The sequence below is a fragment of the Cupressus sempervirens genome, chromosome 8 (assembly GCF_028749045.1).
Source record: "Cupressus sempervirens isolate cs-2001-9-10 chromosome 8, ASM2874904v1, whole genome shotgun sequence".
Taxonomy (NCBI): Eukaryota; Viridiplantae; Streptophyta; class Pinopsida; order Cupressales; family Cupressaceae; genus Cupressus; species Cupressus sempervirens.
Genome location: NC_143125.1, coordinates 143,947,904 through 143,961,092, shown reverse-complemented (window position 1 = coordinate 143,961,092; position 13,189 = coordinate 143,947,904). Strand labels below are relative to the sequence as shown.

The 13,189-nt window shown below is 30.6% G+C and overlaps 1 protein-coding gene across 2 annotated transcripts; it reads left to right on the top strand.

Moving 5' to 3' along the window:
- The first annotated feature begins 930 nt into the window (after window positions 1-930).
- On the top strand, window positions 931-4,859 carry LOC149541960 (protein RGF1 INDUCIBLE TRANSCRIPTION FACTOR 1-like). 2 transcript variants are annotated; one of them, XM_089797009.1, is made up of 4 exons: window positions 931-1,099; window positions 1,769-1,981; window positions 2,959-3,174; window positions 4,232-4,859. In XM_089797009.1, the coding sequence occupies exons 1-4, from the start codon at window positions 1,097-1,099 to the stop codon at window positions 4,424-4,426; spliced, it is 627 nt and encodes a 208-aa protein (XP_089653135.1). In that variant the 5' UTR covers window positions 931-1,096; the 3' UTR covers window positions 4,427-4,859. The 2 variants fall into 2 exon arrangements, with proteins under 2 accessions (XP_089653135.1, XP_089653134.1); XM_089797008.1 differs by having other exon boundaries at window positions 1,754-1,981.
- The last annotated feature ends 8,330 nt before the right edge of the window (window positions 4,860-13,189 follow it).

The window sequence follows — 13,189 nt, the reverse complement described above, 5'->3', positions numbered from 1 at the left end:
CACTATCAAATGTATATCTAAAATGCTTCATAGAGAATAAGTCGAAACCTTTGATCTCATCCAATAGAGACAACTTTATAGAGAATGTTAAATACAAACTACATAGAGAAATATTGGGTACAAATTCTACATTCTAAAATTTAATTAACTAATAAGATAATATCTAATGTATGTCTAAAGTGTCAAATATACTTGATAGAGAATAAGTCGAAATCTTTGATCTCATCCAATAGGGACAACTTTATAGAGAAGGTTAAATACAAACTATATAAAAAAATATTCAATACAAATTCTATATCGTGAAATTTAATTAACTAATAAAATAATATCTAATATATATCTAAAATGTCAGATAGTTGGTAAGCCTCCACTAAACCTGAGATCTCATTCTTGAAGTTAAAGTTTTTAAACTTAAAAGTTAAGAACAGATCATATTATTTTCCAAACATAATAGCATGAAGCACACATCATGAAAACTAAAACTTGCATATCAGGATAGGTTTTTATACAGCTTTTACTGATCCGTTCTTCATAACCTGTCTCAACAATGTCATAAAAGTGCAAAACAAAACAAATCAACGAAAATGCATTATATTATGCTAATGCAAATTTTTACAATTATACTAATTTATATAGGGAAAAGTTTTCTGTAGAGAATTATTAGAACTGACAAGAGCTTATGGTGCTGTGTATCTTGAGACAGGAAGAATGGATTTACATATGTAAGCCCACTGTAGATCGGAAGTAAAGACAGACTTGCTCTTGAAAAATAAATGTGTGAATTATAGAGGAATATTCTTGATGCATTATGGGAAGAATCAAAGAGGCATCCACTATGATAATGGCCCCCATTGTTTGGAGATAAGATTGAAATCAATAAAGTATGGATGATTATTCCACTAGAAAAGAAAATTGTCAAACAGTTCTCATAGGCCCTTGAACAACAGTTTATTCACATTTTTATCAGGCCCTTGGGCTTCATTTTTCCTCCATGAAATTGCAGGTCCAGGGTTATAAATCTCTTTATTTGATTAAAAAGAGGGGCAATTGAGATTGACCCACAAATAAATTGGCTGCAGATCTCAGCAAGAAGGTTATGGTTAGTTTTTTTACTTCTCTGAAATGTTTCTCAGATGTGTCCAATTGCTCATGAAAATGCATGAACTTGATTTTGATATTTACTCCAAGATTTCCTTAATTCTTGATATGATTTTCCTTGAATTGTATCTCAACAATCTTTCTAAAATGCAGATAAACAAATTTGAGTAATTGTATTCATGCTTTTGGGTAAGGTTGTGTGTGAGTTTATCAGAATCAACTTTTCAGATCATACTCAATGATCTATCATCAGGATGAGAGAGAAATCAACCTTTCAGATCATACTCAATGATCCATCATCAAGATGAGATAGCTTCGGATCATACTCAATGATTTATCAGGATGAGAGAGTTCTCATTCTGATGACAGGTCATTGAGTATAATTGGAAGCGTTGATGCTGATAAATTCACACACAATCTTACCCAGCTCTCTTATCCAGGTGATGGATCATTGAGTATGATCCCAAGCCTTGATGCTGATAAACTCACACAATCTTACCCAAAAACACAAATATAATATTATGAATTGTGGAAATCTATTATCGTTAAATATTGAGTCACTATATAAGATTCAAAGATAAGATGATTTGGTGGGTCAATTCTAAATTTAAGAGATTGGTACATGGTAAATGATCTGAATTGCTGAATTTTATAGTGTAATTGTATGCAGTTTGGCCAAGTGCTCTCTAATGGTGAAGAGGAAGAAAAAGAGGAGGATGAAAAGAAAATGAGGCCACCCTGGCTGAAGCCTCTTTTGGATACAAACTTCTTTGTTCATTGTGAAAGCCATGGAGATTCTACCAATATGTACTGCCTGGATTGTATGCTTGGTGCTATGTGCTCCTACTGTTTGACACAACACAGAGATCATCATGTTATTCAGGTTAAGGAAAAGATTTACATTTTTTTTTCCCTTCTGCCCTCTTGTCCTTTGCAGTTTGTTGTCCTTTGCAGTCTGCACAATTCATGATTTATGTACAATTGTGACTAAACAGTTCTGTAGGTGTCAATCAAAGTCTTTATGTAGAAAAATGCTTGGAACCATGTGGCTGTGGTAATGATGATAAATCAATGAAAGCTCTAAGGCACACAAACACTTTTGTCAGTATCATCTCCCCTTAAAAATCACCCTTTTACTTATGAGGCTATTTAGTTTCACAATTATTACGAGTGACCAACATTTTGTTCTTTTGAAGTAACTGGAATCCCTTCATCTGTCATGATGCTACAGAATATTTTCAAATTCATCATATTACCCAATTCCAACAATTGCCATTCTCTCTTAAAAAACTTGATGCTGCAGAGGCTATTAAAACGATCTTCTAATTTACCATTTAGATTTCTTTGTTTTGTTTTGCATTATTTTAAAACTTTGATTATGTATTCTTTTTGTTTGTCAATTTTTGAATCATATTTTTCTTATGAAGAATATGATCCAAAATATTGATGATTCAATTCTGAATGGTAAAAATCTCATGTTATCTCATTTTGATGATAGATTAGGAAATGTGATCCGAAATGTTGATTCTTAAAAAAACTTACACAATTGAATGCAGAAATAAAATTCATACATTTCAAATGAATTATAGAAATCTGATAATGTTAATATAAAAACAGTAGACTCATTCCATTAAATTTCGGTATGTTCTACAAATAGATTTTTTTAAAACTTGTCTACTTGGTTCTTTACCATCAGATCTACATTATTTTCCTTTTTCTGCTTGTGGGTTAGCTTTTCGTTTTGCAATGCTGTTAGTTTGACAATTACAATTCTCAAATATGGGTAGTATATTGAGACGATTTACAGTTTTAGCATATGAAATTTTGGGTTGATGCTGAAGGTGGTGTTTTTATGTTCAGATCAGGAGATCTTCATATCATGATGTGATAAGGATATCAGAGATCCAGAAGGTGTTAGACATAGCAGGTGTACAGACCTACATTATAAACAGTGCAAGGGTAGTTTTTCTTAACCAGAGGCCTCAACCCAGGCCAGGAAAGGGAGTAGCCAATACTTGCCTGGTTTGTCAAAGGAGCATCCTGGACAACTACAGTTTCTGTTCCTTGGGTTGCAAGGTATCTCTTCTATGATTTCATTTAGAGTTTTAAAGTCTATATTACTAAGATTTAAGAGTTGTTCAGTAGTATTTCTGGGTTGAGATTGTGGAATTTTTTTTGATGTCAATGGATTACATTCTCTGATAAGAATGCAAAATACAACTGAACATGGAATATGATTTGAAGTGTTGATAGTTAAAAATTTGTTCACAATCTCAACTCAGAAATACAACTGAATAATTGATGGATTGTATGAATCTTCTATCTTCAAGATTTAAGAATGTTTAATTAAATTATGAATTATGATCTAAAATATTATTTAAAAATATTTTTCAATTTCATTAACTATTGATCTTCTTTTAAATACAATTATTTTTAGTGGGTATGAGTTTTCCACTGTCCACAAACAATCATATTTTTTTCAATCAGAATTTAAGATCACGCTCATCATTATTCGAAAAACAGAAAGTTACTAAACATGATTATGCAGAACATTGATTAAAAATATATACATTCAAGACTAAAACGAGTGATGCTGTACAATTAGCCTCTTACAGAGATCTACAGATCATGGATTACAATCTTTTTTACAAGGTTGTAAACAAGAAAATACTTTTTGGCATTGGTTTATTTCCAGACAAAATGTACATACACAAAGTCAATTTTTTTCAGATTGGTGTTTACAAAAATACTGTGATTTTTTCCAATTTTTTATGTTGTTTTCTACAACAAAAAATGTTAAAAATTTCATGAAAATCTATTGTGTTAGCAATATCAGGTTTCCGCAATCCATCTCAATGAATGTATTCTTTTGAGTATGATTGTGTAATAGTTTTTTACCTTCAACTTTTAGAATCAATTTGTTCTATCTGGCTTTCTTACATCTGATGATAGATCATGTAGTATGATCCAAAATGTTGATGGTAAGAAACAATTATACAATCATACTAAAAAAACAAAAACCATTGTATTTTAGATTTTTTAAATTGATTGAACAGTACATTTTATATAAAAGATAGCCACGTCCCATGCTTTCTACCAGCTTCCAAAAATAACCTATATTTTACAATTTCAGTTCACAGGAACACAATTGAATCTGAGAACAAAAGGCAATATGCAGAGAGAACAGCTGAAAAGACATGGGCTCAGACCGATGAAGAGCTTCAGTGATGTCAATGGAGATAAGAACAAAGAAATGTATCCTCCAATATCTCAGAGAAGCAATAAGAGGAGAAAGGGGGTCCCTCACAGGGCTCCATTAGGAGGTTAGATACACCTGTAAAGTGGGTGTTACAGATATTTACAATGCTGTATAGTCGTATATAGATAAACAAGATCATAATGTCGTCAGGCACCCAAACAAAAGATTGTGGTGTAAACTCGTAAATAATTAATAGAATAACCAATTCAGAGAGATAGATTGTTGAAACGAATGAAGCATCCAACCACCCAATTATGAAAGTGTGGTCAAGGATCTTCATACAAGATTAGCAAAACCTAAAAATTGTGGGCTTTTGGTTTTGGTTAACAAAAGTGCCTCAAATTTTCAATAAGAGCTGGATCCAGGCAGAAAAGAATAGCCTTTCCAAAATGCTCTTTAAGGCCAAAGTTATTGAGTTAAAAATTACAACTTTGCATATAATAAACTGTATATATTATAATCAAAATAATTTATAGGCAAAAAAAAATTCAATATTCTGTAAGTTTCTGTTTATCAAGTGAATAGTTTTTTGATTCATTAGAAATGGCAATTGAATGGTTGTTAGATTACATATGAATGTGTTTGCTCAGCTTTCCTGAAGAAAAAAATAGATCTCGCCACACTCAAAACTGAAAAATCATTTTTTATACAATATAATCCTGATCATCCATTATAAAAAAACACAATATTATTCAGATTTGGGCTATTTTGATTGCGATAAATAAAACTATCTGGGCCTCTCCCAGTTTCTGTTATTGCTTCAGCACGTCCTGATGTTGATACTGTTTCATTTATTCTGATTATCATATTTCTTATTTTTTAAATAAATCTAATCCCAATAGTAACAGTATCAATCATCATGTTTATTTTGATTACTGGAGGTATTTTTCAGGTTAATGTAGTCTGAAGACTTTATAAATACTTTTGTTTATTTATTAGAATATACAAATAGATATTTATAAATTAGGGGTTTTATATATATAAACATATAATACAATTTTGTGTGAAGTTGGATTCATATTATATATATATATAGTTTTTTAAAAATTCTTTAATACATATTTATATATATTTACTTTAGTAATGCAATTATTATCATATTCATGTATCTTGCAAAGTATTGTCTCTTCAATCTTGATCTAGAAACATTTATCCTCTTAAAGTGATTTCCACTATTACATAGGTTGACCCTTCCCATCTTGAAATTTAAATTCAAATGTCGGCCAAACTTTAGAGAGGTCAACAAGATTTATCAATGCTTAGTACAAGAGATGACATTTAAGTACATGGATGGTAGAATATCCTCATTCTAAGGTCATTTGGAAGAATGTCAAGGATGATTCATCAATGCTTTATTTATATAAGGGAGACTATTGAGCATTGAGGAAGTTGTTAGTGTTATCATCCTCTTGCTCCAAAATGTCTTTATGAATAGGAGGATCTTTAGGAAAGGAAAAGAGTTATATAATGGAGGCTAAGCCACTATCATAATTGTGAAATGTCTTCTTCATGTAACTAACTAATTAAACATGAAATGAAACCAATTTTCTATTTCAAGTGATATAACCATGAAAAGAACTAGAAATATGTATTGTTTATGACTAATAAATCAATACAAGAACATAAACAATAGTTTTCATAAATGAATGCACTAAAACTATTTGTCTTAGTCTACTATATATGATTTTGCAATTCCCTATTATCGAATTTGAACTTATACATGCAAGAAGAGAGAAATAGTTTTGTTGTATAGAGGGTTGTCTAAGTCAAACCTCATGTTTCTATTTCTAATCCATATCAGTATGGTGATGTAAAAGGAGTGTCTTCCCCTAGTAGGGTAGAGGCTAAATTATAGATGAAAATATTGAATTGACAAGGTTACACCTTAGGATTAATAATGGTGTTGATGCTCAATGTTGTTTGTTTAAGTTTTCATAAAACAAAGTGACAAGTAATAACAAAATCGATCATGAAATGATATTCAAAGTTTGTTTGTTCTATAGTATTGCTCCCTAGAGTTTCTCTTGATGATTGATTTCCTTATATAAGGTTCTCAAGTTATTCTTAGTTCAAGTTAATTTCCAATAGTCTGATAGAAGTAGAAAAAATGAATAACAAATGGTAGGGATTGATAGATTCACACATTTATATTTGGGTCGCTTTTGGGGGACCAAGGTGTTGTATTTTACTTAGAAAGGGATAGAAAAGGGTGCACACCAAAGCCCTGATCAAGGTCCTAGACATAGGGTTTGGTCTCAGTCTTGACATATGATGAAAATAGCATATGATGTTTTTTTTATATTATTGAAATGATCTAGGAGGATCACTAAAGTAAAGGTCCAAAATAAAGTGTGAAATTGTAAGGCTGTACAATTTGCAAAACTACATATTGATAGATTAGTTCTAATGGCATGGTTTCATTATAAAATGAAGGTTGGTGTGATATTTATGTTAGTTGGGTTAGAGACATTGTTTGGAGAATGGAGTTCAACATAGATATATTACTTTAATTTCATAACCTTTTTGTCAAAGCTACTCACGATGCTTATTTATGACATTTGAATTTGGATTGGGTATACATCTAGGGAAGGGATTGGGATTGAGTATGGATGAGATTTAGAATACGAGGGATGATATATGAATGGTCATTAGACATGCTGATTGAAGGAAGCCTAGATAAGACACACTAATAATATTTTCTTGGTTTTTAAATCTTTTATTAAATATGAAAACACATTAGTAAATTATGCAAAAGAAAATATCTCATTGAGCAATTTGGATAAGTGCCCCTTTTGGTTTCAAGTGGGAAATTAATCTAAAAATCAAAACACACAAGATACATAAACAAACCTAACTCAATTGCAACTACCAATCTCTGTAGGAATAAGGAACTACAAGGAAAAATGGTTAAAATTTCTCAACTCAATCCATAAGCTCAACTAGAAGTGTCATCTATGGGTAATAGCACAAACTTGGGTCGCAATTCCACAGAATGAGACCTTTCCAGAAATTACAATTCAGGCACCTGATCCATATTCAAATACCCAATTTTTTGAATATGGATCTAGTGCCTAAAGCACGTTTAAAAATTGGGTACATGATATTAAACAAATCATTTTTTGGGGTTTTTTGGCCATTTTTATTGAGTGCAAAATGGGAGCCCAATTTTAGCATAGAAACGAGAGCCCATTTTTGGATTTCTGCTGACCCCCTGTTGCTCTTTTTTCGACGTACTAGGTATTTTACTTTGTTTTCTAGTATTTTATTTCATTGTTTTCAGTTTTACGCTATATAATTTTGTCAATTTTTTTTTTCACTTTTAATATGTAAAATTGTAAATTTCCATTGTTAATAGTTTTATCTTGATATATTTAATAAAAATTACAATGTTATATGATTAGATAGATGTAAATTATATTGTTTAAACATGTAATTACATTGATATTTTATATTTATTTCAACTAAATAGTAACTAATTATAAATTAGTTTGTAAACCATATAAAAAAGAAAGTAAAACTGACTATATTCCTAAGTCTAACCTCAACTAACCATAATCGTACAATAATTTAATCTAAACCCTAGAAACATAAAATTAAGTATTTAATGTGCTCCCTTACCTTAAAATCACAATTTTAACTCTAAACCCTAGATTCATGTAACTCTAATCGTAAGATCAACTCTTTAATCCTAACATTAATTAAATCTCTAATCCTAAACAATCACACATAACCATTTATCCTTAACACAACCTTAGCCCTAATTATGGTATTTAAACATAGACAAGCTCTTAAATTCTATTTGTTATTTTCAATAGACTTAGTGTTTTAGGGTCCAAATCAAATGTAATTTTAAATCCCCTACTCCAAATTATCTAGACCATCATATCCAGTTATCATTTCATTATTTAGTTAGATAAATTTTACAACGAATTTTTTAATAATTTGATGACTATATCTTTTTTAATAAAAGTACACACTAACCATAAACATATTATTAACCTTGATGTAAAATCTCACTCTCACCATAATTCTAAGCCTAACACTAACACTGATTAAAATTTTAACCAAATTATATGATTAAAATTGAGAAACCTAACCCTAATCATTAATAAACTTAATCCTAAATGTTAAACCCTAATTGTAATTGTAACTTCAAATCTTAAACCTAATACTTGATCCCTAGCTAAGTAACCATAACAGTAGGTCCATAGTGGAAAGTAATAATAATCATAGGTTTGAAAACATTATTCAATGATTTTAAATTAGGTTGAAGAAATATTGAAATTTTAAATGATAAACTATAAAATAGTACTTTAAGAAAAACTTATTTCATACACTTATAATCTAATTATATTAATTTGTTAATATTTCCCTTGATAATGATATTTTATGATTTATGTTCTTTTAATTTCTCCACACAATATGTAGGACTTAACTATTCACCATGTAATTTATGTAGATAATACATTTCAATTGATATAGACTTTATCTTTAGATGTGTTTTTGATTCTTTTAGCATGAGGTTTGTAAACATTTGACATGTTTTTTAACTATTTAATACATAATTGACTAAAACTATATTTAGAATGGTTTTTATACTTATACATTGGTGTAAATAATGTCATGTCTTTTTAAAAAAATTCTTGAAGCATTATTTGGTCAAGAGTTTTATTTTTTGGGAAATATAACTATCTATTGTGATAGCTAGAGTGTCATAAATTTGACAAATAATCCAATCTTCTATAAGAAAGAAAAACACATGGACATCCTATACCATTTTTCTCACACGAGACATGGTAGAGATAGAAATGTAAGGTGGAGAAAGTTGACTTTTAGGTGAATATTGTAACTACCTTGAAAAAACCTTTGAGCATACACAAGTTCAGGTGGCATTTAGAGTTGATAGGCCTCATGGACCCTAAGAATTGATATCTTGTTATTTTAGTTGACTCTTAAAAGATATTCAATGAGTGAGAGATTCTTAGAAATAACTATCTCAATCTTTGATTATTCTTGTTATGATTATTTATTTATCTTCTTATGTAATTATTTATGTGCATTTGATTAATGTTATTTTGTGGATCTCTTTAGTTGATATTAAGAATTAATTCAATGATGTGGTAAAATGTAGAAAGGCTCTATGAAAAGTGTAGGTTGTTTATGTGCTTTACATGTTGAGTTTTTGATGTGCATGTTCCTTCCATATTAAGTTTTGCATTTTTAATCATTTAAATAGCTACTATAAAGCATTGCACATCCATTACAGTCCAAAAAAGGTTACATTAGCAGGTAGGGCCATATTGTCAAAATATTGTGATAATATCTTCCAACTAAGATCTTGTTATCACCCTAACTATTACTGTGACATTTACACAAAACATAATTGTGATCTAGTAATCAAACATGAAGTTACCTATAAGTAAACACCACTTTTTGATACACATTCTTGGTTACAAAAATCTTCAATGAACATCTAAGGTCAAAATCTACATGAGTCTCCAACTTAGCCTCTTTACTAAAAGGGCACTAAATCTTACCACCATGGACAACTTTATTCAATTCTTGAAACATCACCTAGTTGAGAAGGGGAAAAAAAATTCATCTCCTTTTGTTTTCTATCACTTGATAGTTCTTTAACATCTAAACCTCTTGAGAAACCCTTTTGAATAGTTTAATTCATAGAGCACATGTCATTTCCTTTGGTTTACTAAGATCCAATAGGACTACAAAAAATGTGGCAATGATAGTGTTCACATGCATTGTATGCATTACTAGGTCATGTCCAAAAATCAACCTTTTTAATACTATTCTCCAAAATCACCTCTAAGAAAAGCATATTTTTTTTGTCTTATATGAGTAATCCTAATCAACATATCCATATGATGGCACCTTAAGTGTAGCGTGTCATTACTCAAATGGAAAGGAAAACTAATATTTCTACTTGGGCCATGATATATATAACCTTCACTATGTTACAATAATGATTAAATTGGTTCCTAATGTACCATTATTAATTCCAAAGGTACTAATCAACATGATGAGCCACTTGGGATTATTAAACTTTAGCCTTACAAAAATGATAACTCCCTTCTCATGGGGTAAAATTCATATATTTTTTATAATGGATGTTTCCCATAACAATAAATAAAATGAAATTGTCATTTCCATCTTTACAATACCAATGCATACTACCCTTCTACATTTGGATATGACCACTAAGGGAAATAAAATGTCATAATACTTCCCTCTTCCATTTAATGGTATCACCGTATTAACTTCACTTTTGAGTAATGATATCGACCGCCATTTATATTTCTAAGATGGTATGCCATGCTTTCTTAGTCCATGGTATCTATTTGATTGGTCCTAACAATTTTCTAAAATAATAATTATGTGTGATATTATATTACATAGAATTAGTAGTGATAAGGGAATCTCATTCAAGATGCACACACTTAGCATTAAGAAAATTCCCACATTTTAACCCCAAAAGAGTATCCCCAATCATAATGCTAATCCTATATCTTATATTTTGTGCCTCAATCATAATGCTAATTACTCTACCCTAATTGTAAATAGATAACTCTAAATCCCAACCCAAACCACAATCTTATTTATATGTTCAATCCTAATTGTTTTAATATTGAGCCTTAATCGTACAAATTTGTTAAGGCATAATCATAAACATATTTATATAAGATATTTTTAGAATTCAAAGTTAAGTTGATTTATTAATATAGCTTTTTGGAGTATTATTTTATGATTAGGCTTAAATTTGGTATAATGTTCAATTAGCCTTAACATTAAAGTTTACTTAAGTGTTTAAATTTATTTATTTAATTGATATGGTTTTAAAGATCTGTGCATTTATATAATTGATATTTTAGATTTATTTTATTAAATAGTAATTTTGTGATTTTTTATGTTGTTTAAACATATATGCAGATAATATTTGATGAACCCACTTGCACCCCCCCAACCCCTGCCTCCACCCCCTTTATCTCCACCTCCACCTCCACCCCCACCTCTACGACCACCTAGTCCTCCTCTAGCACCTATCGCAAAGGATTCAAGGGAGAGCATAAGGCACAACCTTCACAACCTCATGCACAATATTGAGACTATTAAGCATGAGGTCCCCCCCCCCCATACTTCACCTTGCAGATAGTATGCAAGGAATTATTCACTCTAACAAGCATTTGGATTGTGATATCGATAGCTTTAGATTATGGAGGAAAAACATGCGTGCCATTTATTCTAATGGCCTATCCTATAGAGAGGTCCATAAGCTCAAGATAAATATAGAAATTTTACAAGATATTTTATAAACCCTAAGATAGGTCTTGAGATTAGCAAGAGGATTCCTCACATTTCTAATAGATGGTGCATGCATCCACATATATCAGCACACTTTTGGGAGTAGTGGTAGATGGTATTTGACCATCTACCACATGCAAATCAAGAGATGCCCATTTATTTCCTTAGGAAGCTATGGGTTGAATTTGAATTGGGTTTGAAACCAATTATTTTGATATTAGATCATTTTAGGGGGTTGGTGGTGATTAAAAGCTAAGTGATAATATGTGGAATCGCATATAGCCTTAGCCTCTTGTACCTCTTCCCACACTAGTTGTCCTAGCGCCACACCATCATCAAGTAGTGTCACTTGCTCTTACCTCATTGAGTGCCTTTTTAAGCAATTTAGTAGAGCAATGGACATAGGCGATAGATATTCATCCACTTGAACACATTTGTACTAGTTGTGGAGATATATTCAGAGGCCCCTAGAGTGATTTTGATGTGGCACATGATGACCATTATGTTGAGGGTGCTGATTTTGATGATGATGCATATGCTGCCCATGGTGATAGTAGTGATGATATTGATGTGTCATCATTTGTTGACCTTTTGAAGGGAGAGCCCAGAGACAGTAAGGAGCAGCAGGTATAATTTAAATAAAGTACATAATTGTTTACTTTCTACATACATGTGTAATTGTATTAACCATATTAATGTATGTTGATTTTGAAATAATAGATGATGGATGATACACTTCCTCCTAGGAGGCAATATAGTTTTTTTTTAAAACCTATAGACATTGGCATCCCTCATACGGTATGCACTTTGAATTAAACTATAAATAATTTACATTCAAACTCAAATTTAATAACATGTGCTCATGTTTTCTTTTTATCTAATTTTGTAGGGATTGTCATCTACTACACAGTTTGATGTTTGTATAGGTCCTGATCCATTGACCATTGAGGCACAACCTCAAATACCTACGACATGAACTTTTAACTCAAGACAAATACTTTGTACTATTTTTATGTACACATTGTTACTAACTCATAATCTTTAACTTTGATTCATGTATAATTTTATGCCTTAGTATAGTTTATTTTTGATGCCATCTTTTGATCATTTGAGACATGTCAATTATCATCATGGTAGCATATCTTTAGACACATCTATGACATTGGCTACTACTCAGGTATGATATATATACATATTTTTATAGTTTATAAAAAATATAATGTAAATTATGTACTTTTTAGTTTATGTACTTTGTAATTCATGTATATATAATTTTGACTCAAGATTTATGTATCCATAATTTTAGGACTATGTCACCATGAGTGTTGCTAAGAGTACAAGACTAAGCCAGATGGAGGTACCTACATCATTCTTTGATGTCAGTATCGTGATTTATGTGTATATATAGTTTATTATGCTCTTTATCAAATTTTAAAAATGCATGTATTGTAAATTATAGGACCTCACCACTGCTCCCTTTGGTAGCTTCCACAATGCACCTCCTCCTGTTATAGA

Excerpts from the sequence above, each read along its gene's own strand:
- LOC149541960 (XM_089797008.1), top strand. Across the intron at positions 1,982-2,958 it reads GAGATCATCATGTTATTCAG|ATCAGGAGATCTTCATATCA; the intron begins GTTAAGGAAAAG and ends TTTTATGTTCAG. Across the intron at positions 3,175-4,231 it reads TCTGTTCCTTGGGTTGCAAG|TTCACAGGAACACAATTGAA; the intron begins GTATCTCTTCTA and ends TTACAATTTCAG.